This window comes from Bubalus bubalis, chromosome X (assembly GCF_019923935.1).
Source record: "Bubalus bubalis isolate 160015118507 breed Murrah chromosome X, NDDB_SH_1, whole genome shotgun sequence".
Lineage (NCBI taxonomy): Eukaryota > Metazoa > Chordata > Mammalia > Artiodactyla > Bovidae > Bubalus > Bubalus bubalis.
This window is the reverse complement of record NC_059181.1, coordinates 62,626,255-62,653,139: the sequence shown is the minus strand read 5'-3', so window position 1 is coordinate 62,653,139 and position 26,885 is coordinate 62,626,255. Positions and strand designations below refer to the sequence as shown.

Below are 26,885 nucleotides of genomic sequence, written 5' to 3'. Positions count from 1 at the left end.
ATAGATGAGCAAAGATAAGGGAAAGAAAACACAAGCAAAAGAAGCCGGGAGAGCAACACTGAGTCCCTAGACTTAATTCTCTTGAAAAACCATTTTCTAAACTTGACACAGTGGTAACTGCTCATCAGCACCAGAGCAGAGCTCAGCCTGGCACTCCCAACACTAGTAGTGCCGGGACTTCCCACTGGGCCCCCCTGCAATCACTTCTACCTCAGAGCCCCCAACATCCTTTCAGAAGGAAGAGTTGGACAAAAAAGACCCAACGTTACCCTGTACAGACCAACTTCTACCCTGACTCTGCAAATACGCACGTACACACACACAAAAACATGCATGCACACAATGGACAGATGGACATGCGTGTGTGCATATGCACACACACACACACACACAAAACACACTTTCCCCGTCTTCAGTGCAACTGAGGCAGAGAGGGTGGGGCTGTGGGTGGTCTGCTCTCTGTTCCCTGCTGCTACTTACGTTCCTGTCCGCTGCTCTCCTGGGCCATGTTTTCTTTGCTCTTGTAAAATGGAAACTTTCGAGAGAGGCGGAAACTCTTTTTACGTTTCGTTTTGATCGACTGTGAAAGAACATGAAGATGGAGGGGAAGGACAGAAGAAAAAAAAAACAGAACAATGGATTTTAAAGCATGCAAGAAAAACTAAAATGGAGACAATGGTGAGCTAAATAAAAGACCACCTCTCACAAATGGAATCTATGAGATTAAATGAAAGTTGATGTAAGAGGAAAAATTATGTTTACAGAAAAATGTTGTAGGGATGTTAGAGGTTTCTACCTAATCCAGACTCACAGCACTCACTGGTACATCCTAAATGACAAAGGTCACTGTAGCCTCCTGGACACATTCCCTAAGGTGCCACTGATAAACAAAGAGCATCTACTCCATGTCTCTCTTCCCTCTACTGCTCCGGAAGTTCTTTGGCCTGCGAAGCTCACAGAAGAAAAGGGGTGAATGGATAGAGCCCTCATGCTTTGTTTGGTCTGGAGGGTGGTCGGAGCTCTGAGGCTGGCCTTCCTGGCTGGCTGATGAAGCCAGGCTCTATTCAGGGTCCCCACAGCTCCGAAAGGGTCTACAGCCAGGGAGATACCCACAAATGGTTTCATATGCCCCAAGAAAGACAGCCTTCCAGACAGTGCAACTCCAATACATCTTCAGGAACCAGTTACCCAGCTGAGAGGAGTAACCCTGGCTGTAGAGTTTGGGTGCCCCCTTTCTCTGCTTTCTGAAAAGCAGTCAGTGTTCTGATAGGACAGAGGCAGCACCCTGAAAAAGAGATATTCTTTTGTGCTCCCCAGTTCTCTTATCCACCAAACAGATTTCAAGTTTCTTATGCCTCTTTATATATGGCTGACTTCCTTGGGGATCCCCACTTACCCTGTTAGATTCAATCATCCCCGTCCTGGCATGAAACTTCACGGTTTTCAGTCGAGCCCTTTCTTTCTTTTCCACCCTGTGGGAGAGAAAGAAGTCCTATTACTGCCAGTGCATGGTCTCAGCAGCCATCTTTGGTTCACTGAATCATAATCATGTCCTGGGCACCAATTCAACACCAAAAAGGAGTAATAATGCACATCCACTGCTTTCAAGCACTTATAGTATAATAGGTAAAAAAGAAATCAATACCAGGAAAAGGGTAAAGAAAGCGTCTCTCATGATCATGACAACTCACCTCTTCTTACTGGGGATCACACCGATTTGCTCACTTTCTCCATGTGGGGTCACCAGTCTCGCCTGCCACCACTCATCATCAGATGCATTAATGACGTGTAGAATGTCACCATAGGAGAAGCTGAGGCCTTGGCTTGGCAGGCAGCTGTCCCGAGTCCGGTCATAATCAAACAAGGCTCTGGAAACGAGTGAAAGATGAAGTTGTTGCCTCAACCCTAGATGGATGGAAGGGTGGTGGAGGATGGTGGAGGAAGGCCAACCCAGAGTTAACACAGACCCAGCAGCCTTATAGTAGACCGGAAGGAATCCTGTGGGAGACTGCATCCTTCTTTCAGTCTTGACAATGTAAATATTCTATTCTCCCAGCAAGTTACATAAGGGAAAAAACAAAAATCTTTCATGACTCCCATCTCCTCCCAGCTTCTGGACACAAAGTGAAAGTCCAAAGCAGAACACCCTTGCTAGTCTTCTCCCTCAGACACATCCTCCAGAAACAATTTAGCTCTGCTAATGGGCTGTCTCAGTTTATAACAAATCTTCAAAAATTACTTGAAAATAGGACATAAATGTTAACTACAATCCCAAACGATGAATGGTAAATGATGTAGAAATACAAAAGTGAAAATGCCCTGGGTTCTGTGGCAACAAAGCTAAGGCTGATGTTGACCCACACAATGATAAACTTGACAGGGTCTGTATAAATAAGTCTCCCAATTCAGTTTCTTTCTCTCTCTCTCTCTCTCTCTCTCTCTCTCATGTATAGGAAAATGGAAGCTCGAGAGGAAGAATAATTTGACTGAGGTCACACACCAAACTAATCTGGGATAGAACCCAAGTCCTCTGACAAGACATGTGGAATAAAGATTAAATGGGAAGGTAGGAGAAGGTGGGAAGAGAGCTATACCATCTAGGCTTGAAAAAAAAAAGGTAGAGACCAGCTAGGTTGTAAGTGAGTGTTATGGAAAATGAGGTTAGAAATAAAGATCTGGGGCAAATTTTGGAAGGCCTTGAACAGGCCTGATCCAGTGACCTCTGAAGATTTGGGAGTAAGGAAGTGACACATCAAAAGAGCCTTAGAAACATTAATCTGACCTCATATATGATCAGATACTGGGAAAGGAGGTAGATTTGAAGGCAAACTTAAACCAAAGCTACAAGCTCAATCCTTCAGGACACACCGCTGACTCCTGCTCTGGAGAAGCTAGTACTTGACAGCAGAGCTCTCCTGCTCAGGGAACAAATCCATCTACATGAAAGTATCTACTTTTCTCCTCCTCTGGATCTCTCCTCATATGGAGTCACCACAAACAGGTGAGTGAGAAGTTTGTATTTTTCTACTTGCAATCTAGGCTGTCTTCATATTCTCTGTTAACACCTTTACACACACAGCCGAGCAGAGTTCCCAGAACTAGTTCCAAAACTTAAGACTTCTACCTGCAGTACGGTGGTATGTGGCTCAGCTGGAAGCTGCAAAGGAAAACATACTATTTCCCCATGTGCAGGCCAGCCCAAATGAAATGGAGAAGGTTGTAAAACTGTGGAGAGTGAAATACTGTTGTTGCTGTTTAGTCACTAAGTCATGTCCAAATCTCTTGCATCCCCATGGACAGTAGCCCGCCAACTTCTTAAAATGCAATCCTTAAGAAATCATTGTCAGATTATTTGAAAATGAAAATACCTGAACTTTGACAAAAGACCTCTGTGTGTGCATGCTCAGTCATGTCTGACTCTTTGCAACCCCATGGACTGTAGCCCACCAGGCTCCCCTGTCCATGAAATTTTCCAGGCAAGAATACTGGAGTGGGCTGCCATTCCCTTTTCCAGGGAATCTTCGTGGCTCAGGGATTGAACCCAGGTCTCCTGAATTGCAGGCAGATTCTTTACCACTGAGCCACTAGTGAAGCTCTCAGAAGACCTTTATCTCCCTCAATTTACACACTCAAAGCAATAAGGAGAGAGGCCAAGGTCAGCAGGTTAAGGAGGCACTCCATCCCTGAGGTTCTTTCTGGGCTTTGTGTGACAGAATCAAATCTGAATGCATTTACACTGCATTCGAAACTGAGTGTCCTAAAGCAAGGAAGGTATTCTGTCAGAGGTTCCTCTGAAGAGATGCAAGGTAAAGACCTTATCCTAAGTGACAATGAGAAACACTAAATGTCATTCTGAGCTTCAAAGACTAAAACAAATGTAGTAAGGAAAAGAACAGAGCTTGGATTCAGAACAAATCAGTTTGGAGAGGGAAGGAAGATGTTTAAATGAGTTACGAACATTTGAATCAGTTCTAATGAGGTGGATGAAACTGGAGCCTATTATACAGAGTGAAGTAAGCCAGAAAGAAAAACACCAATACAGTATACTAACGCATATATATGGAATTTAGAAAGATGGTAACAATAACCCTGTGTACGAGACAGCAAAAGACACTGATGTATAGATCAGTCTTATTGACTCTGTGGGAGAGGGAGAGGATGGGGAGATTTGGGAGAATGGCATTGAAACATGTATAATATCATGTATGAAATGAGTCGCCAGTCCAGGTTCCATGCACGATACTGGATGCTTGGGGCTGGTGCACTGGGACGACCCAGAGGGAGGGTATGGGGAGGGAGGAGGGAGGAGGGTTCAGGATGGGGAACACAGGTATACCTGTGGTGGATTCATTTCGATATTTGGCAAAACTAATACAATATTGTAAAGTTTAAAAATAAAATAAAATAAAAAAAAATGAGTTAGGAGACATTAGGATGAGGTTCTAAAAGATTAGAGGGGAGAGTTTACCGGTTATAAGTTTAAAACATAAAAGGGACAATCCAATATATATTTTAGCACCTCACAGAACTATACTGATGTTTGGCAACAGCAGTAAGAAGCTGAAGTACATATGGTAAAGTGGACATAAACGTTTTGTGGATGAGGAATCCAATTATTGGTTATTGATTAAACATCTGAGATTTAAATAAAACTAAAAGGCCGGTTTACTTCTAAGATGAATTTCAGACACTTTACAATATTAAAACACATAACACAAGCTAAGTAAAAACCAAATAAGTACAGATCCAAGGCAACAAGAATGCCAGCAGTTCCCACTGCAGTGTCAGGAATGGAACGGTTTGACTTGTTTTTTAACCACAGGCATGTGTTCCTTTTACGACTTTCAAAAAATGTAAGTCAATTTTAAAAGGAACTGCTTTCAAATGTTTTAGGTGTTTCTTTTTCTTTTCTAACATATTTCTAAACAACTGCTTCTTCTTGTTTGTTTTGTTTTTTATATTTTAGGCATTATGTATTGGTTTTCTATAGCACTCACCCATCCTTTTTCCTCTGCTCTCCCAATTTAGTTACATCACATTTTTTTGGTTAAACAATATTTAATTTTACATCATGATGTAAGTGGTGTTCATAGATGACTACCCCTCCTTTCCTATAAACTTTTTCTATTTTTTTTTCTTGGTGGAAATAAATACCTGATTTTTTCATTTGACTACATTTCTACATCTGTATTGTTTTGTAGCTGTTATTTAACGCATAGAAAGCTATTTAGATTTACTATTTCTGTTACAATATTTGAAAGCAAGTTAAAATATTTGAAAGCAATTGCCTTTGTGTAGCAAGAAAAGGGGTAAATAGGCAAGGGTTTTTTTGCATATGCTATTGTAATATTTGAGATTTTTAACTATCTATATACATTAATTTCATTAAAAATTAATATAAGCTCATTATAGAATATCTGAAAAATAGAAAGCCTAAAAAAAGAAAAATCACATTTAATGTATCTTAGAAGTAACTCTTCATACTGTTGTGGTATTATATAATATTGTATAATAAACACACAAATCAAAAAACCACATATTTCACTAAGTTAAAAACATGCTATGTATACACTATTTTGCAACCTTAGTTATCACTTGAAATTGTTTCATTAATATTGGAAATATCATTGACTATTTTCCAAAACTAATATTTTAAATGATGATACAACAGCCTATTCTTAAGGATATCCATTAAGAAAATATTTATCACCATCTAACATGACCAGATACCACTCTTCTAGGCACTTTTAAAAAAAGAAAAAAAAAAAAGGCACAGGGCAGGGAGGAATCAATAAACCAAACATCTGACTTAGTCATTTACTTCAGATGAAGAACATGTTTGGCTCTAAGTTCCCTGGGAAACAAGGAAAAAATGTGGTACCTGCATTCTATCTCATAAATTTGTGAATGAGCAATACTGAACAACAGAATGCACAATGCCTTTTTTAAACCATGATTTTGTTAAAAACATAGCAGCACAATAATTGTATTTGAAATTCTGAACTACAATATCATTCTCAGTTGAGAATGTAAAAGGTGAATTAACAAGAATTTCCTTTTCTATCAATTGGAACTGCAAATGAGTACAGAGCTTTGTAGAACATCAAAGCCTCAAAGGTCATTTCATCCCACTTGCTATCTAAAAAAGAAAATCCCTTTGATATTCTCTAAATTTCTTTTCAGTGCAAGCATTTAATGAGTCTCAGTCTTTCCTAGGTCTTCTCTACCAGGCTAAACATTCAAAATTCCTTCAACAGTCCTTCCATTGTCGTGATCTTGCTTTGTTTTCCAAATCTCTTCCTGCTGAAATTTTGTTTGACTAAGAGCTGGAAAAGTTCCTCACAAACAATGAAAATCAGTCCCAGAGATGCACAGGGCCTCATCTAGAGTTGTTTGGTGGTCAACTCAGACCAGGGCTCTTAAATCTCAGAAAAATTCTGTAAGGTCTAAGTCAAGGTCACATTTTTTAACAAGGAAAAAAAAGCTAACTGTCCACTTGGCTCTGTCTGGAAAATACCTTTCTTCCATTATTTACATACTCACTGACTTTAATTGGCAGCACTGTGTTTGATCGACAGGAGATACAGAAGCAAAATCAGTCTTGGCCTTGTACTGTGTGTTATAGCGAGAGGCACAGGACAGGACAAACCAAGGCCTCGAAGTCTTCGGAGGAGCATAGGTCATATCGAGCTTGGGGAATCTATGAGGAAGTGCTGACTTTTGAACTGGGCCTCAACAAGGTTCAGATTTCAAAAGACAGTGATAGGGAGAGGCCCTTCCGGTGAGACGGAACAGCATGAGCAGAGACTCCAGAGACTCGGAGGCAAGCAGCCCAGGATGTGTGCTGGGGTCACCAGTATCCACGTTTGGCCACACGGCAGGGCATTAGGGAGAGCAGCAAGCCAGGGCCTGCCTGTGGACAGCTTGGAGTCCAGCTAAGGAGTCTGGCATTCATTTAGGAGGCCTTGTGTGACTGACTTCATTGCCTCTGCTTTCTTTTTTTTTTTTTTTAATATCATTACTGGGCTAAACTTTCATATGGAAGGCAATTCACTAAAAGAACAGGCCTGAGTAGTAAAGTGAAACCACCTTTCAAACGGCATACATTTCATGTAAAGGAAAAAGTATGTAAATTAGCCCTAGCCCTTAATAAACTCTGAAAAAATATCGACTACCTACCTAAGATCTTTAAGAAGCATGCTAAACTGTAGCCATCTAGCAGTAACAGTCTCTCTTATCAACAGCCTAGAAACATAAGGAAGTGACAGGGATTGGCACCTTGTTAGAAATGCTTCCGATCAGGCTTGGTAAGAGGATCAAAGGGCACCTTTCTCCACAACAAGAATATATCCTCCTGCCTGCCCCTTTTTATCCTTAGGGCAAGCACTCGGGAAAATCAAATGCAATAACATACCACCCCCTTTAAAACAGACTAAACCACTGCTCCAGAGCCAAAAATCCTACAAATGCAGAGCCCAGATGACACAGCGACCAACCTTTCCAACCTCTGACTCAAACCAAAGATGAGCAGGAAGGAAAATGCAACACCTATATATCTCTGGACACCGAAAGAAAGACCAGAATTAATGATTCTGTTACCTTAGTCCCATCTCATGTGTGAGCTTATTGACAAGAGATAGATTGTGCTCGGAGACTAGAAACCTCAGCAACTCCTTACCTTTTCTGGTCTAAATAAAAAGAATTTCATGGGGGTCTCCAAGTTAAGGACTGGTCAGGTCAGAAGGAAACACTACATTAGGAGAGAACAAAGCTTATGAAAATATTATCATCCACAGCCTAAGAACACAGCAAGTGGTCTACATAAAAGATTATTCTTCAGCCCTGGATATGTCCATGCACCTCAGTGAAGCAAAGGAGAGCCACTTGTCAAACATCACGGCCAGGCCAAAAAATACTGACTTGTCTTTCAGTTCAGTTCAGTTGCTCAGTTGTGTCCGACTCTTTGCGACCCCATGAATCGCAGCACGCCAGGCTTCCCTGTCCTGACTGAAGAGCAGGTAAAGAGCATGTCCCAAGGAAAATGTGGCACATAAAAACAGAAAGCAGGCAATGAAGCCACCTTCTGGAACCACATCACACCAGCACAAAAAGCAGATGCTCACTTCCTAGAGTCTGCAGGTTGGAGTTCCCAAGCTAAGTTTCAGCACATCAGCTTTAAATGCCACTGCCTGTGACCCCATGGATTGTAGCCTGCCAGGCTCCTGTCCATGGGATTCTCCAGGCAAGAATACTGGAGTAGGTTGCCATTTCCTTCTCCAGGGGATCTTCCTGACCCCATGAGTTCACAAAGGGTCAGCACGACTGATCAACTAAGCAACAACAACAAGAGCTGCCTACAGGGATGATGTATGCACTATGGGGGACTTTGCCTAATCTTCCTCTCAGCTGGGACCTCACTGCCAAGAGGGAAAGCAGGAACATAATCAGCTCAAAGTAAACAGATTACTAGGCCCAAAGTCTCTGCAGTTTAGGTGCTAAATTTTAAAACTTTGGGTCTGAAAGATCCAGAAAAAGCAAAAGCATCTGGCCCAGTCACCCCTGTGTGCTGGGGAATAGGAATGCAAAGAAAAGGGCAGGAAACTGGTCAGGCAGGTTTCTCAGAGCAAACAACAGCACTTCAGCCTCAAAGGCAAGCAGCTGCTTCCGTGTGCTCACCTAGTAGTGTGACCACCTCTCTGCCTTTGGCTCCAGCCATCTGCCTGGCCTGGGAGGCTCTGCCTGTCCCCTTGAAGTTCCCAAGCTAAGTTAAAGCACGTCAGCTTTAAATGCCACTGTGTTTCCTAAGGAGAAAGCATCATCAAAGGTCTTGAAATATATGTTGTTTTAAGTGGTGATCTTTCAAATAGTATCCCCTAAGAGGTGCCCACTAACTTCCCTGGAAGTTCAGTGGTACAGAATCTGCTGCCAATGCAGGCAGCTCCTCCAAAGCATAACCCAAGTCCCACCCTTGTCTGTGACTGTGCCCACTCCAAATTTCCTTCTTCCAAATTCGTATTATGTATTTAGCAGTGAGCTTTCTTAATATTTTCTGTTTATTGCTGCTTCATTCTTGTAGTTTTTTAATCTTTCATATTATATCCCTTTGGGGGATATAAACCATCAGCCCTTTGAGGACTAAGGCCATGTATGATATTTGTGAATGGTGATTAGACCAAGTTGGGGTAGGGAGCACAGAATACCCTCCCAGTTACCACCCCGCAACAGGTTCTTCCATGAAAGTGAAAGTGTTAGTCACTCAGTCGTGTCCAACTCTTTCTGACCCCATGGACTGCAGCCCACCAGGCTCCTCTGTCCATGGAATTCTCCAGGCAAGAATACTGGACTGGGTTGCCATTTCCTTCTCCAGGGGATCTTCCCCACTCAGGGACTGAACCCAGTCTCCCACATTGCAGACAGAGTCTTTACCATCTGAGCCACCTGGGAAGCCCCATGTTCTTCCATAGTATTGATATATCCCTCCCATACCAGTTGGGAGATTCTGCTTTCTTCCTCTGGTCAGTGTTATGGGCTGAATATTTGGGTGCCCCACTTCCAAGTTCATATGTTGAAGCCCTAACCCCTAATGTGATGGTGACTGGAGGTGGGGCCTTTGGGAGGTAACTAGGTTTAGATGAGGTCATGAGGGAGGGATCCTCATCCTAACATTACTGCCTTTATGAGAAGAGGAAGACAGGAGAGACCTGGATCTCTCCTTAGAACACACTCTCCTGAGCCATGTGAGGACACAGCAAGAAGGTGGGGTGAGTGGGGGGCTCACCAGAACCTGAATTTGCCAGAACCTAGAACTTGGGACTTCCCAGCTCCAGAACTCTGAGAAATATATGGTTGTTGTTCAAGCTACTCAAGCCTATGGTATTTTGTAGTAGTTGCCCAAGGTATCTGAGACAGAAAGTACCTGATAAATGGCACATATTACTTAAAAGTTGAGCAGCCCCTCCCTTGCCTGGTCCATCTAAAGGATACACAGAGAGCTATGCAGTGGCAGTAATTCATCGTCCCTTGACCTTAGAGTGAGAGTCAAAGTTTCTGGCAGCTTCTGAAGAGCAACTCAAAACCCCAAACTTGAGTACTTAAGTAGACACAAGATGGGCCATCATAAGAGGAGCGAATGCAACTGGCAGCCAGTCAGGAGTCCCTGGCACATCTCGAAGAAGGGAATATGGAGAATGGGGAAGGACACTGTTCTCTTCAGCCCACTTAAGGGTCTCAGGCCTTAGAATGCAATTATGAAGTTAGAGAAGCATTCACAGGTTCATGATGTGTGAATATTCAGGGTTCATAGCACCTGTTGGATCAGCTGAGGTGATCATGTGTCTAGGACTGGTGTCTGGGGTATACGACAGGCAGTTCCAGAATCACTGATATATGAAACTGTCCCATCTTCCGGTAGCCCCCAACACTATATAAATTCTTGTTGCTTTTTAAGATGCAGATTATCATCACTTCCAATTGTGTCAGATAGTGAAGCCTGTCAATATTATACCTTGTTGGCATCTTAATCCACAACTGAAACTCATTAATGAGCAAGACAAAGTTGGACCCCCTCAAGCATCATCCTGGGCTAAGCACAGAGTAGTGTAACAAATGCTTGTTAACAAGAAGGAGCGTCTTCCAGCTTTCTTTGATGACTCTGACACTGTTTCTTGAATCAGGACTGCAGATAGGGCATGACTTCCTTCCGAGAGCGGGAAGAAGGCTGGGATGGCAGATGGCCAGCCAGAAGGCCAGGACTCCCAAAATGCCTGATGCCGTCCAGTGGTTGCAAAGAATGTAGCCAGGTTAACAGGAACAGACTTTCAAAAACTATTTCCACAAGTGTACTATCAAACCTCTTGGTAATCTTGGAAGGACAAGGTCTTTTGCTTATTTATGAAATTAATTAATTAAATATGAACATAGAACTTGGAGGTCTCTGGAACGCTGAACTTCCCTGTGTCTTTTTACTACCTTCACATCAGAACAGCTTGAGTTAAACCTGACCTGGTCACCCTGACCCTGAGCAAAAGGCTGGAGAAGCATATTTCTATGGACTTTTCCAGGGTGGAAGGCAAATGAACCAGAAGAGCAGAGGCCCTAGACTTGGCACAAAGACGGCTTCTGTTCACCCTGTCTATACTATTTAAGAGATGTTTCTAGTATGGTGAAGGGTGGGAAAGGCCTTTCCATTAAGTCACTAGTGACTTTAAAACCAAGTCTCATTTTCCAAACACGGTTACCTGTCCTTTCTCCTGCTGACTTGCTCCACAAATCTCATCTCCCCTGTCGTCAGTGCAGCTGTAGCTCCCTAGGGCTTCCCCTGCTACAGCCTTGGTGCAGCTGCAAGAGGGTGGTATTTGCTTCAAAATAGTTTTGCAAGCCCATGCACATGAGAGGAGGATAGAGACTCGGGGGAAGGGCAGGGAGGAGGCTCAAGTCAGAAGGGGAAGTAATAGAGAATAGAATTAGAGGTGAAACTCCCATGAAAAGGGTTCCTTACTTTAACCACCTGCTGCACACTATCTTCTGTGTGGATGGTAGGCTGCTGGAGGGCAGGAACCACTTCTCCTGCTTCCTTGACTCTACCCCCACAACCACACTTAATTTCTCAACCCTGTGCTTTACTGCTTTGCATGTAGCAGGAGTTAAAGTAAGCGTTATGCTCAGTTTTCAAGTGAAACAGAAATAAACGTCTATTGTGACAAATAAGTCATCATTCCTAAGTATTATGATTACTTGTTAAAAATAATTTCCCCAAACCTGGTGAATCCAAATTGATAGGAGAGGAGCCTAGGAATCTGTATGTTTATTAGCATGCCAGCTGATTCCTATCAGTAAGTTTGGGAACTGCTGAGAGAACTATATTCTGGTCAGAACAACCAGGTTCAAATTCCAGTTTTGGAACTTCTCAGCCATCTAACTGAAGTTTCCGTTTTCTTACCTGCAGAATGAGAACAATACCTACTGTGTAGTATTATTAAAAGAGACTAACAGACGTCCCAATGCAGAGCACGTATTCCCTAAATGTTTGTTCCCCTTCATCCTGAAGACACTGGGAACTACTGAAAGCCTCTGAGCAGATCATTAGCTTCAACATGCTCTGCAACCCCAGACAAATGGCTGCCCAGCCTCTTCCATAACACCTCCAGTGACAAAGGATCATATTTACTATCTCCAAAAGCAGTCCATTCCATTTTCAGACAGTTTTAATCATTAGCTCTTTCTTCCTTATGTAGAACTGAGATCTGCCTTGGGTAACAGAACAAATCTAATCCCTTTTCCACATGATAGGATGATGCAATTAATTAAGATAAGGACAGTGAGGAGGAGTAGGTGTGTGTATGTGGAGGGGAGGGGTCCATTTGGAACACACTGCTTGTTTGAAGCACTGGGAGGGCAGCTCCAGGCACATGTCCAGCAAGTGGTTGATACGCAGGTCTGGAGTTCAGTAAAGGGATCAGAGTTGTCATTTACATGATGAAAGAATTTGAAGCTGTGAAAATAAATGACACTGCTATCTATGGGGCAGAGCTAATAAAAGGTATTGAAGAATGGTCAGCAAGGTAGAAAGAGAGCCTTTAAAGAAGAAAACTGGTAAATTCATGAAAAGTACTGTGGTGAAGAGGTCAGACCAATGGCAGAGAATCATTGAACCAGTCACCCCAAAAGAGTTGGGCTTCTGCCCCTCCAGAGTCTTCTGGAGTTGCTTGGGACCACACCATCATGCTGAAAAGCAAATGCACACTTTCTTTCCTACTGAGAGACAATTTGAAGAAGTAGCAGCAGCAAGTACAGACGACTGCAACATTTTCCAGCCTGGATGCTAAGACTGATTTCTCCAAATAAGGCTTCTATGCTCCTATCTTTGGAGAAACACTGCTTAGTATAGTCCCTCCTGGAGATTAAAGAACAGTAAAGAACCCTATCTCCCTCTGTTTAATCCTGCATTTGCCCAATTTACTGAACCACTGATTTTTCACACAATACTTAACATCTTGAGGAACCAGTGTTTCCTGGCACATAATTTGGCAAATCTGGTCAGCAGAAGAAAGACAAGACAATAGTTTACAGGACTGTTGGTATCGAGGGAAATTTTTTTTCTTTTCAAAAATGGAAGGAACTTGAATATGTTTAAATGCTGAACAAAAGGAAGCCACTGTCAAGTTAAAAAAAAAAAAAAGGCCAAAAACAGGCACTAGAGTGAGCCAGGCTCCAAGCTTTGGTAGAGGGTTAGCTTAGCGAAATACCTTAGCTCACTACTCTGACCATAAAATATTATTTCCCTTGATGAATTCTAGTGATTACAAATGTTCACTATTCTAAACCATATTTACTTTCCTCTGAGGATACAGATGTTATCTAGATAAGGTTAAGAGCAGATGATATAAACTGTATAAACTGCTTCACTAGAAACAGAGTGCAGCCTCCACCCTTCTCCCCAGAGTCAGACAGAATGTGTCCCTTGCCAGGACCAGAGAAGGGTGTTCCAGGTCTTGTAGGTCGGGAGCTGATGCCCCACTCCCCCTGCCCAGGCAAGGACAGCTCTAGCGCAGGACAGGCAGAGAGGGGAAATCTAAAAATAAAGCTCTCCAAAGAAACCGTCTTGCCTAAAGAGCAGCTTCCCACGCACACTGGAGTGCCACATCTGCGGGGGCTGGAAGCACAGGAATGGAACAATCCTGACCAAGTCACATAAGTATTACCCTTTTGAGGGAGGCAACAGCACATATGAATCCCCCCATTGGCACCCCAATGTCTAGGCTGCAGACCCAGAACAAGGGCTGAGTGACAGAAAACAGGAGACTGAAAAGATCATCAGTGAGTAGCCCAGCCCTCCTCCCGCTCTCCTCTCTTCACAGCAAACGTGAAGAAAGCTGCTCTCAACACAGAGGGAATCAAGCTGAGGGTTCATTCTAGAAAAGAACCGTGAAGCAGTCTAGTGGGCTTGAGGCTCAAATCTGGACTCCCTTGGCTCTTCTCCCCGCAGGAGGGTCAGGGACTAGCAACTGAAGAAAAAGAAAATCAAGCACCGAGAGAAAAACTGCAATTAGCATTTACATCGGTTGGCTATCGTCATCTCAAACCCCAAGGACAAAACAGATGTCACGTTGCCAGGCAACTAGCAACTGTGTAGCCTCCCTTCCACGCCCCCCACCTGGTATCAGAGACCACTAGAAAAAGTTCAACCCAGGAGTTTGATACAAGCATTAAAACACAGACACACACAAACATACACAGACACATACAAACACACAGACATACACAAACACACAAGCCTCAGAGGACACACACACACACTCCTCAGAGGAGTAATCCTACCACTTCTTTCTCTGAGGATTCTACCCTTGGAGAGATACAATGTACTTACCTCAGACTGTTGGAGTTTTGCCAAGAAGCCCAAGCAGGAAGAAGAAAACTATCACTAATTCTAGGAGTCCACAGCGTTCATTTAGCAATCTAACGCTCCAAGGTTTATACTTTGACCTGACAAAGTATTATTATGTGCCTCAAGGGTCACAAGCTCAACCTTGGACAGTATCTCTGAAAAGCTTTAGCAGCAATCCAATGCTATATATCCTTTCCACCTGCCTTTCCTGTGGAAGGTACATCATCCCATCCTATGTTCCATGACTCATTTACAGCAGACCAGTGCAGCAGGGAGTGAGTAAACACAACTTAAAACAAACAAAACAGAATGTAGCAACCTGTCAGTTCTTTGGTCTCTTAAAAGAGACCCTGTACCAGAACACAGTGATAGCTGATATGTTCGGATACAAAGTCTGATGTCTATTATGCATATGTGGAAGTGGGAATGCCAAGTTTCCCCTCAAATCACAGATTGTGAGCAAAGTACTTTGAACATTTGAGTGCTATTTGAATGCTGACTAGCAACAGTCTTTTACAATTAGAGAGTACACTGAAAATTTCCCATACTGAGTCATTCAGGAGTGAAAAGGAAGAAGCCAGCTCACAAAAGGGAGGAGATACTGACCATAAAGTACACAACCTGAGCACACAGTGCAAAGTGTTGTTTTAGTACTGGGAGTACACACTCCCTATCCCACTAGTTAAACAAGAAGGGCTGGGTTGGCACGGAGCTTCCCTCGTGCCACACAAAGCCTGGTGTTCCGAAGTGAGACTTACCTCACATACAAGGACCTCTTCTCACTTGTTCGCAGGGACCCAGACCCAGAGCTCATGCTGCTGTTCATCATCTGTTCTCGCAAGTCATGGATCTTCGATTCAAAGCGACTGTACTCTGTCAGGGAGACAAGGGAAAGGACAGGAAAAAAATGAACCCAAGGAGCTGCACTGAGCCTATCTGCCAGCGGCCAAAATGCCAAGAGGACCCTTGGCTTCAAAGCAGCCAGAGCCAGCCCAGTCAATCTTTGCTTTGATAAGCAGAGTACCTCTGGCAAGCACAGAAAGACAGATTTCTCTCCACCCCCAGAGTGAAAGAATGAAAGAATACACCTGAAAAAATAGTAACTTTTGGACAAATCGAATGGAAAAAGCTTACTGATCCTTAAAAAATAACTGGAAAGAGGTCCCAGAGCAGCCTTCATAAATCTTTAGAGCAGACACTGAGGCCCAAGGAGAGCAGATGGGAAAGGAGACTTTCCCGAAAAGTGGATTGCAGAGAACAGATGGCCCTGAGACGCAGGGTGGAAGGGCAGGAAAAGACCTGAGGCCATTATATGATTATTAGGCAACGAAGATGATCTGTTTCTAGGTGACTTTTTTTTGAGGGGGGAGAATGGAATGCAGTACAAAGGTAAAAACAAACCTCACAATCAGAAAAGGAGATCACAAAGGTCTCCTGAATTATTTCCCTCTTAACAATCAGGGTCTTTGGCTTCAGTAACAATTGAACAAACATCACAATAAAAATTCTCCCAAACCCAGAAGTCTGCTGACATATCTCTCCTCCAAAATCATCTAGTCAGTAGGATCATAAGTCTGTGACCAACTATGTAGCCCACTGACACCATCACATAGCCTGAAAAAGCCTCATCATTCTGGAATGGTGACTCCAAGTTTATATCCAATTTAAGAAAACCTGACAAAGGAAAATGAACTCTATCCATACAACTACTATAAAAGGCTTTTTATAGGGTTACTTTACTGTGACATTCTCCTAGTACATCTCAAATGTGATATTCACATTTACCACACACATACAGACACACACACTCAAACACACACCTCACACATTTTTCAGGTCTATGATCGCCACATAAAATGGGATATCTCTAAGGCACAGACTGTGAAAATGATAGAAAAGAGGCACACTTCATTATGAGAAGCTGATTTTAATGGAAGTCAATACTAGAGGGTTGAAGGTTTATACTAGGGGGTTGAAGGTTGGGAACTGCTTTAAAAAAACACACACATTTCCAGGGGGAAAAAATTCCACAAAAGCATTTTTATGCACCACAGAGGGCTGGCAAGAAGCATCCCCATCTAGTCTGTACGACTCTACAGGCAGAAAACAGAACACCTGTTCCAACACCTGACACTCCCCCTCCCCTCAGCAAAGCAACCTGACCTTCAGTTGGGTATAAAGGGAAACAGTAAAAAGCCTAAAGGGGAGAGAATAGAGTTCTAGCTCAAACAAATCTCCTCTTCCCAACCAAGTTTCTTTTTGTTCACTCTGGTACCAGTGAAGCCAACTGGTTAAATTTGTGTGCTCTTTCATTCATCACGCACTGGTGTTATGGTGATTTGTCCTCATTACTTACTCCCATCCCTGAAATCCTGCAGGAAGCAGTTAAGTCACTGACTCACCCATTAAATGTTGGGGGGAAAAAAGAGAGACAGCAGCTGGACAATGTCCCTGTTCTGAGGGTTACAAGGCAACACATCAATATCAATGAGGTGTCCCAATTTAAAGGTAGAGGGCGGTGAGCAATCTGTCATAGCAGCCCTGGACAGCAGCAGGGCTATCTACCTCCAGAGCCGCCCAGGCGCGGGTCCCACCCTAAGGCTCAGCCCTCCAGCCCAACCCTCGCTAGTTGGCTCTTTCTGGCCCTCCTCCCCACTCACCGACTGAGAGAAGACCAGGTGAAACAAAGATATTTCTGACCAAGCAGCCCTTTCTTGCGCAAGGTAAGTAAAAGGCAGAAATATGCATTGAACGCAGGAAAAAACACCCAATCTATCTTTAAGCTGTTTTCCCCTCTCCCAACTTGTTTATATATTCTCTTCTTTGGAATTGACTTGCCCACTGAACTCCAACTTAGCAGCAGGTCATGGCAGTTGCTTAGTAATTACATTTCTTTAAAAACCCTTTAAAAAACAACCACCAAACCACCATTTCCTCAAGCTCCTAATCCAAGGTTGATAACACTGGGCCAGAGGGCCCACTTAAAATAGACTATAGAAAGAGAACAAAGCTATTGCTTTAAGGAAGTCATTTTCTGTTTTCTACATGCTACTAAGCTTTCAAATCTATTAAACAGTGTTTTATTCACTTTTCCCCATTCAGATGATCCCCTTAGAGTTCTAGCTGCTCACAGGCCTCTGGCTTTTATTTGCAGAGTTATCTAATGTCCAGTAGGCACAGAATAGCCTCTGAATAAATGATTGTTGGGTAAACGAGAAGCAAATTAGAAAACTGTGCCCAAGTCGACACTTCTGTTCTCAAACTAATAAACCTAATGGTTTATTTAACTGATGGCTGCCAGCTTCACTGAGGGCTTGGAAAGGTAGTTAAGAGGTATTCCCATTTACTTTTGTTCCCAAGGTTAACTGTTGAAAGCAAATGGAGTATATGTTTTTTAAACACCTTTTTGAGATACCAATAACCCACAGTGGGCATCTGATTAGCAAACTTTGTTTATAACAAAGAGAAAATTATTTTAACAAAAAGCTGTTTAGAATAGTCTTTAGATAGATAGTACCTCATCTTAATATTTGAGGCATCATTTCCCAAGAACAAAAGCTTCACCTAAACAGTATCTGAATTCTAAGACCTCACAATTTGCCAAGGCCTCACTTCCCCTTCCACTCAAAACAAACCTGTTGCTGGAAGGCATATCCTAGGCCTAAGTCATTGCCTTAGAAGCCCACCAGACCAGCATCTATAACCCAAACGTCCTACTTCAAACAGGCTATTTTAAAGAATATTTATTACTAAAATCTTAAGTCTACTGAACTGTGTTATATTTATTTTTTCCCATTCAGATGAACCCAACTATTTGTGATCCACAAAAGACATCCACAGTGAGTCACTGCTCCCTCATTCTCTTTACTAATCACAGAGAGAAAAGGAGGTGGGAGTGAGGAGGACAGTCAGACATCATTCCCCAAACAGGGTTCCTCACTGACCACCTGGGGGCCCTCTGGAAAAACCAGGATCTTGGACCCTCGCCCTTGACACACGGACTCAGAACTTACTGAGTAGGCCCAAGAATCTGTACTTTTGACAAGTATAAAGGTGATTCTGATGCCAAATCAAGTTTGAAACTGCTGGTCTCGATTACAAAATTGAATTTTGTTTTGTTAGTTCAGGGAAAAGATAAGGTAAGTATTCTGTAGCCAGTCTCAAAAAGAAGGTAAGACAAGAGGTTGGAAAGCTTTCATAAAAAAAGAAATGGTAATATAATTGCAAATTCCATGGGAAAATGCTAAAGAGACCTCTGTCCAATGTGCCTGCAAAGAAAGCTAATGAGTTTACACTTTTTAACATTATAAAAGTAGCATATGATTAAAAAAAATTTTCTTTGGACATTCCTCTATCATTTCCCCATCCCAGTGCCCAGAAGCAACTAGTTAGGATTTTTAGTATGTATCCTTCCAGACTTATTTTCTGTATATATCATTTATATACATTAACAACTCACAAAGATTCACATGCTTTTTTCATTCTCTGATATGTCATGGCAACCTATACTGACATGAATCGTGATCTACCTCATTCTTTATAATAGCTGCATAGTATTGCATATTATGGACAGATCATAATTTATTCAGTCATATCCCAACTGACATATATTTAAATTGTTGATTTTTTACATTACAATCATTGCTGCTCTGTGTATTTGTATGAGCATTTCTATAGCATAGATTCCTTGAACTGAAACTGCAGGGTCAAATTACATGCACATGAAAAAATTTTATTGGCACTACCAAACTGAACCCCAACATTCTGAAACCCTTCTAACTGGAAGTAAGGATAAACTGCTATTCTAAAGCTTCCAGCAGCTTTTCTGATCCTGAAGAAATAGAACTTACCTTTAAGGACAGATTTTGGGAGAAAAAACTTTAATAAGCATTTAGGTTATGTGAAAGTAAAGCCAAAACTGCATTCTGGAATAGACAAAGAGGAACCTCAAATGTTCTCTCTGCATAATCACAGGAAAGGTTTACCGATGGGTGGAATTGCTGATTTAAAGGGATTGTCCTACTACCTATATGACATTCTATCTACCTCTAGAAATACCCACTTTTAGTTTTGACCACTTTGCATCCACCTACTTGATAATTTCAAGCCAAATCTCCTTGGTACTGGAAACAACAGCCCCCTTTCCCCTGTGCACAACCAGTGTTTCCTCAAGTTTTGCTGATGTTCTTCCTAACTGCCTCCTCAATCCATCTCTTTCTTTCTAATTTCCACTGTCACTGCCTTTTTGTTTTCTCATTATTATTTCATCTCTTGCCTGGATTTAGGTCACATAGTTACCTCTTCTCTGGACCACTGCTGTATTGCTCTAGCTGGTAGTCTGCCCCCAGGCTCTCCAAATTCCAGTCCAGTTTAAGATTCTTATTTGAAAAGCCTTCCTAAAACTCCAACTTGGAGCCCCTCATCCAAGTATCTGTAATAATTCAATAGCAACTAAATCTCAACTAAAACGTCAAAGACTGCTAAAACCATCATCCTATCACTCTTAGCTGATCCAGCCAATGTGTCATCAGACAGATCATCCTCTTTTAAAAACATTTTATTTTTTTAATTGGTGGAAAATTGCTTTACAATTTTGTGTTAGTTTCTGGCATACAATAACAGAATCCTCTTTTGAGTTAACCTGCCTGCAACTCTTGAACACAATTTGTTCGTTCCTAGCTATTACTCCCTTGTCCTGAAATTTTCCTCCCTGCCTGACACTGAACATCCTTTATGTTGTTCACCACCCTGAAGTCTTATTCATTCATTTATTTATCCAAATATTAACTAAATGTCTACTGTGTGCCAGGCATTATGAGAGCTGATGGGAATATAAAGGTAATCAAATGGTTCCTAGAAATTACAATAATGAAAGAAACAACTATTTAATTACAACTTTAGTTATGATTGTGAGACTAACAGGGTGACCCAACCTACTGAGTGGGGGATAGCAGGGTGTTAACTAAGGTTTCCATGAGGAAGTGACATTTAAGTTGAGTCTTTAAGGATGAAGAGTTAGCCAGGGGAAGAGGGATAGATAAAGCATTCCAGATAGAAGAAACAAAATATGTGGGGGTAAAAAATATCTGGATCACAGGGAAGTAAGGAGATACTGGCAGATCAGACTAGGAAGGCAGACTGAGGTCAGATTATACATGACCTTGTGGATTTCTGCATCCATCCTAAGAGTAACAGGAAGAAATCACTGAAAGATTTTAAGTAAAGGAATGACATGAACATGTGTGTATGTATATCACTTTGGCTGTCATGGGGAGAATAAGTGTGGTGCCTCACATGTAGATGTAAGTTTCTTCAGAGCAGAGAAGCATGCTTTCTCTTCTTGTCTAGCACCTACAGCCTGGGGGTGGGCAGCCTGCTTTACAGCATCCAAACCAGCTAGCTCCAGTCTCTGCTCAAATACATCCAATGTTGGGAAGCTCTCTATTATTTCATCATTAGACATTATTCAAGAGAAAATTGTTAGATTGAGGGCCATCTCTTTTGTTAGCTGGTCCTATTTTGGTGTCTAAAACAGCATAAACATGAGAGATTCTCTTCTGTATAACTGTACGAAGGAACAATTTAAAGAAAATCAAAGAGCTTGGAAAGCCTGGAATAGGTTCCAAGACTACTGAATAAGACTGAATAGAAGGTAGAGTGTGAACAGGGGAAGGGGAAGTGATGGAAGGTTGGGGGCCAAATTATAACAGTTTGAGTAAGGACTTTTCTTACTAGGCTTTGGGAACCACTGTTAAGTGTTTAAATAGGAAAGTAATACAATTAGAACTAGGTTTGGGGGAAGATTATTCTGAGAACATAATATAGAAAGGAAAACAGGGACAAAGGCAACAGAGAACAAGAACCTGTTCTACTAGTACAGACAGTGACTTCAAAGGCTTGACATAGTGTGGGGGCAACTGAGGATAGAAAGAGAGGCAAGAATCAAGAAATATGCTGGCGCCAGAGGAGAGAAATTTTGACATCTGATTGGATGTAGAATGACAAAGGATCAAAGGCAGCTTCTGAGTTGTTTCCTAAAAGACCAGGAAAAGGTGGGATAATATCAGCCATAATAGAGAATGGCCATCATGTCCTCAAAATAAGTTCTCTCTTTTCCAGGCTAAATATTGTTACTTCCTTAAACATTCTTCATCTAACATGGTTTCCAGGCTTTCCACTACCTCTCCCTTTTTAAAATCTAGTGCCCAGAATTTGTGATGTCATTTCCTTTACAAAACTATAAGCTCCTTGATGTGTTTTTTGTTTCCTTCTCAAAGTTTGGCATAGCAATTAGCACCCTTGTTGAGTCAACAACCTTTAATGAATGTGTAAACTTGCTATCAAGATCTGACAGGACAAACCTGGACACCGTAATTCTCAAATTCTGGCTCCTCAGGAACTAATGTATGGAAAAAGAACACAAAACTTTCTCCTTCCACTCACCCCAAAAGGGTAAAAACTGAACAAAACTGTAAACCACTTCTGCAAAACACTAACATATCAGAGCTTTCAAGACCTACTTAATAGCCTAATACAGCATCAAAGAGGACTGAGACTACAATGTTCACTACTATGAAATGGACACATAACCAAGCCTCCAAAGCCATCTCCCCTCTAAGACTCTGATCTCAAATGCATCTACCTTCCTAATGACAGAAAAATTGTCTTCTTGGTATTAGAAATGACACTTGTCAGTAATTTGGAAACGCTGAGAGGGGCTCAGTTCCTCAAACTATAGAAAACTTATTTGGTTCTATTTGATTATGGGTAGGAAAATGTTGTAGAGACAAGAAACAAATAGAAGCAACAAAGAGTACTTAGTCTGCATGCAGCACTGACTACCTATGGTGTGAACGAAGATATAAAAGGTAAATGCTCCAAAATAAAATAAAAGCCATGCCTACCAAATTCAGAAATGACAATGAAGGTGGGGAGACAACTGGATGACAGACTTCAGACACACAGACTGTGACAGGCAGGAACAATGGAAAGACGCAAATACAAATAAAATGAAAAAGAGAAATGTAACTTGCTGATCTTAAGTTCCCACACAAATACTGAGTAAAAGACATGGCTGAGTAGCAGCACAGTGTCTTGGTTTGCTATCATCACAAAATAAGTCAATAGTTGCCCAAAGACTCATTTGTTCCTAAGCAAGTGAAGGTGTTCAAATCTCAAATTCATACAGCCCTCATTTGCCATTGCTGAGCTGCCCTGAGCTCAGAGGAATCACGTGAGTCACAAATTCTGATGAGTATGAATTGTGTTTTAGGTTTCCACAGTTGCCTGTGGAATGCAAACCCTCAGGATTTGTATGAATTACAAGCAGCAGTACCAACAACATAGTTCATGTTTTCAAAAGAAATGAATGCAGCCAAAAGTAAAATAAGCCCAATAAAGAAGATACCTGTCAGTGTGGAGATAAGCATGTGAATCGTCAAAAAGCACATTTCTTAGAATCACAAATTTGTCTCTATAAAATAATATGAAGCCTATTACTTGGGTTAGTTTCCAATTATGGAGCCTACTATTTAAAATATCTGACATCTTTAAAACTAAACCATTTCTCAGGTCCTTTCTGATTTTGACATAATTATGATTTTAAAATCAAATCAATACGGTCCATAAGAAATCAAACCTAAGACTAGTCTAATTAAAATTTTTAACATGATCTACAAGAAGGAAATCTTCACATCTGCAAATAATTCTACATTCTTTGGTTCAAAAAATACCAATGTAAGGAGTATAAATTGAAACAAAAAGAATTTAAGGCTATATGAGAGGGCAGAAAAGTGGCAAACAGGTCTCCATATGGGCAAATGGTGCTTGAAGAAAATTTCAGCTCTACTTTTAGAACAATGGGCTCAGAACTATGACTAACCCAGAACAGAAACTTCAGTGTCACTGTATTTTGGTCCCTCCACTGTCACAATGCTTCCTCAGCCATACACACACTTACCAGAGTTCTGGACAGCATCCTGATACTGGGAATCAAACAGAAAACAAGACAATCTATATCAGTATGCCATAAAAAATTCCAGATTATTCCTACTGACTGGATGTTTCTGTCCCCTAAAGAGCTTAGTGAGGATGCAGGAAGGGCACTGAGCAAAAGCACTGTACTATATAAGGTGCCATGACATTCAGCCACCTGGTCTGAAACGAGTAGCATAAAAATGCTTTGATCTTACATCAAGCTAAGAAAAAGTTTTTCATAGGACCTAGCCACTGGCTCTTCTCACCCTATACTGAATCACCAAACAAAGATCAGGGTAAAAGCTTCAAATAGGGTCTTTTCTCCATTTCTAAAGAATTTCACATAGCGTATTCAAATAAATACAAGATTAACAAAGCCTTTAGCTCCTTTAACCCATAAGTCAAAGTCTATGTAGAATCACCCCAAGACAAAACATCTCATCTGGAAAACATGAGAATGAATAAAGAACTGTACCTTTCCTTGCTCTGAAGGTAGCAGGTACTCTTGTTCACAACAATCTTTCCCACTTAACAGAAATATTGCAATATAGTGACTGAAACACAACATTTTATGACTAAGCTAGCTAATGAGTTAATGTAACTGATTTCTTTTATTATTTTTAATTGGAGGATAACTGCTTTACAATATTGTGTTGGTTTCTGCCTTATATCAACATGAATCAGCCATAGGTATGTAACTGATTTCTGTTTTGTTTTGGTTTTTGTGGCTGCAACTGCACCCAGCAGCTTGCAAGATCTTAGTTCCCCAACCAGGAATCGAACCCAGGCCCTCTAGAGTGGAAGAGCAGAATCCTAACCACTGGACTGCCAGGGAAATCCTTGATTTCTATGTTTTACATGTCAATTGAGAGTCTAGATTCAGCTATTCTTCACAGTGGTCACTCCAACAGGATCACAAATTATCTGACAATGTTTATTGGGGTATCAATTGGATCTTTTGGGTCAAGTTTCTGTGGAAGGAACCCAGAAACTGAGACCTAGAGAAAGACCTTTCTGGTTATTGTCAAAGCATCTGTGGTCATTTCTCAGTAACTGATAATCCCAGAGTAAAATATCACAGAACAGAATTAAGAAACCCAAAATCCAAATTATGAGTATGTGAGTGTGGTTGTGTGTGTGTGTGCATAATAAAGGTGGCACGCCAAAACAGCAAGAAAATAATAGATTATCTGATAAATGGTTCCAAGGTAATTCCTTAAAATATTTGGAGCAAAAATAAGGTAGTATCCTATCTTACATCATAAATAAAGTCCCAGCAAGTTAAAGTTTTAAATGCAAAAAGAAAAACATTAAACAAGTAGAATTTTAAAAAAAAGGTGGACATTTATTTTCTGTCAGGGTAAGAAAGGCCTTTCCAAAGCTATGGGCAGAGGCAAAATACACAAAAAAGAAAACATTGATAGATGTGACTACATAAAAACAAAACATCTGTACATCAAAATAAAATAAAAAGCAAAGTACAAAATGGGAAAAATCTTTCAACATATATGACTGACTACTTTAAAGCTTTTACGGGTCAGTAAGAACTGCTTCCCAGGTGGCGCTAGTGGTAAAGAACCCACCCGCCAATGCAGGAGACGTGAGATACACGGGTTCCATACCTGGGTCAGTGAAGATCCCCTGGAGGAGGGCATGGCAACCCACTCCAGTATTCTTGCCTGGAGAATCTCATGGACAGAAGAGCCTAACGGGTTACAGTCCACAGGGTCGCAAAGAGTCAGACACGACTGAAGCAACTTAGCATGCATGCAAAAACTGATAAATATACCTCAACAAGGAAATGGGGAAAGGGTATGAACAGGCAATCCACACACAAAAAATGATCAATGAACACACACACAGAAATGTTCAATTCTATTATTAAAAAGACATACAAATTAAGATATGCATTAAATAACATTTTTACCTAATTTGCACAGATATTTTAAAAATAATACTCCATTTTAGCACGGATCTCAAAATATACACTTTTATATTGTTGCTGGAGATAGAGAAATATATCAAATACATATTAAATATATCAAAAGTCTTAAACATGTTCATATCCATTGGCCCAATAATTCGATTCCAAGGAATTCATTCTGAACACACAATCCCAGATTCACAAAAAGCCTCATACAAAGATATGCATCAATGTGTTATTTATAAAATTAAAAAACTGCAAACAACCTACATGTCCTCCAATAAGGGAATGATTACATGAATTATGGTGCACACATGATGGAATATATAATTATTAAGAACCACTTTAATAAAATATTAATGACATATGCTCAGTTAAAAGAATGGATACAAGACTGCTTAAATACAATGATCCCAGTCTTGAAAGACATACATACATACTATGATATAAAAGTTTGGAGGGAAATACACACAAATACAAGGTTATTTCTGGAGGTAGTTTTACACATGATTTGGGCTTTTTTTTAACTTTGTATTTTGTTGTTTTCCAATTTTCTACAAATCTGAATGTAATATTTATATACCCAGGAGAAATATAATTTTTAAAATTATATATTACAATATAAAATATAATCTGAGGGGGAGGTGGAGGCAGACTGAAAAGGACAGGCCCAAGGATGAAGACAGGACACACGTGCACTAGAAATTCCCCTCCATGCTGCTCCTGGGTCATTCTTCATTTTTCCCTGGGACTGAGCACTCAACCAGTTGCAGACAAATCCACTTAAACCTATTACCACTACTATCACCTTGCCATCTTACCCAAGAGTAAAACAAAGAAGCCCTGCCAATGCCTTGCTGAAATCTAGATATACCACATCTACCATATTTCCTTGATCTACCAGTCTAGTAACCCTGTCCATCAAGGCAATTTGGCAGTCTGACATGATTTGTTTGACCTTGGTGAATCAATGGTGGTTTCAGTGCTCACCACTTCTTTTTCTGAGTGTTTACAAGACAACTCAATAATCTAGTTTATTTAACCCAAGATTTGCAAAATTCTTTCTTCTTTTTGAAAATCTGAAGGACACTCATGTATGCAGACCCCTAATGTATATATTTATACAAAATGTGTTAATTTTATCAAGTTGAAAAATCCCCAAATCTCTAAGGTGTTTGCATTTTTAAGATATCTAAATTCAATGAAAAGTAAACAAAGATCCATTTCAAGAGGATGAAAGTCTTACCACACAAAAGAAGAGGGGAAGACAAGACCTTTACTAATGCAAGATTGTTATTAACTCAAAACTGTGATTCAGTAACACTCTAGTCACAAACAGGAACTTGTGAATTGAATTCACAACTTACTTCCACTTATCTAACACAGAATTTGAGTTAGAAGAAACATGTGGGATCATTTTGCACAGTCAGAAAATTGAGGTCCAAAGAGGTTGACTAGTACAAGATCATTCAGCTACTTAAAGTCAGAACTAGAACCCAGGGCCTTGGCTACTCCTCCAAGATGATTCCCTTTCTTAAGATAAAAGGAGCAAAACCCATATTTTTTAATCTCAATGACAATGATACGTGTGCGTACTTAGTC

At 41.0% G+C, this 26,885-nt stretch overlaps 1 protein-coding gene across 6 annotated transcripts in view; it reads right to left on the bottom strand.

The window, feature by feature from the left end:
* Window positions 1-26,885, bottom strand: part of DLG3 (discs large MAGUK scaffold protein 3) — a 54,307-nt gene that overhangs the window by 10,119 nt on the left and 17,303 nt on the right. For 4 of the 6 annotated variants that reach the window (XM_006074209.4, XM_006074208.4, XM_006074212.4 and 1 more), the window contains 4 exons: window positions 15,142-15,256; window positions 1,692-1,868; window positions 1,397-1,472; window positions 481-580 (listed from right to left, as the gene is read on the bottom strand). In XM_006074209.4, the coding sequence (XP_006074271.1) occupies window positions 481-580; window positions 1,397-1,472; window positions 1,692-1,868; window positions 15,142-15,256 (468 nt within the window). The remainder of the gene's footprint in view (window positions 1-480; window positions 581-1,396; window positions 1,473-1,691; window positions 1,869-15,141; window positions 15,257-26,885) is intronic. The other 2 variants (XM_025277304.3, XM_006074211.4) reach the window with 1 other exon arrangement.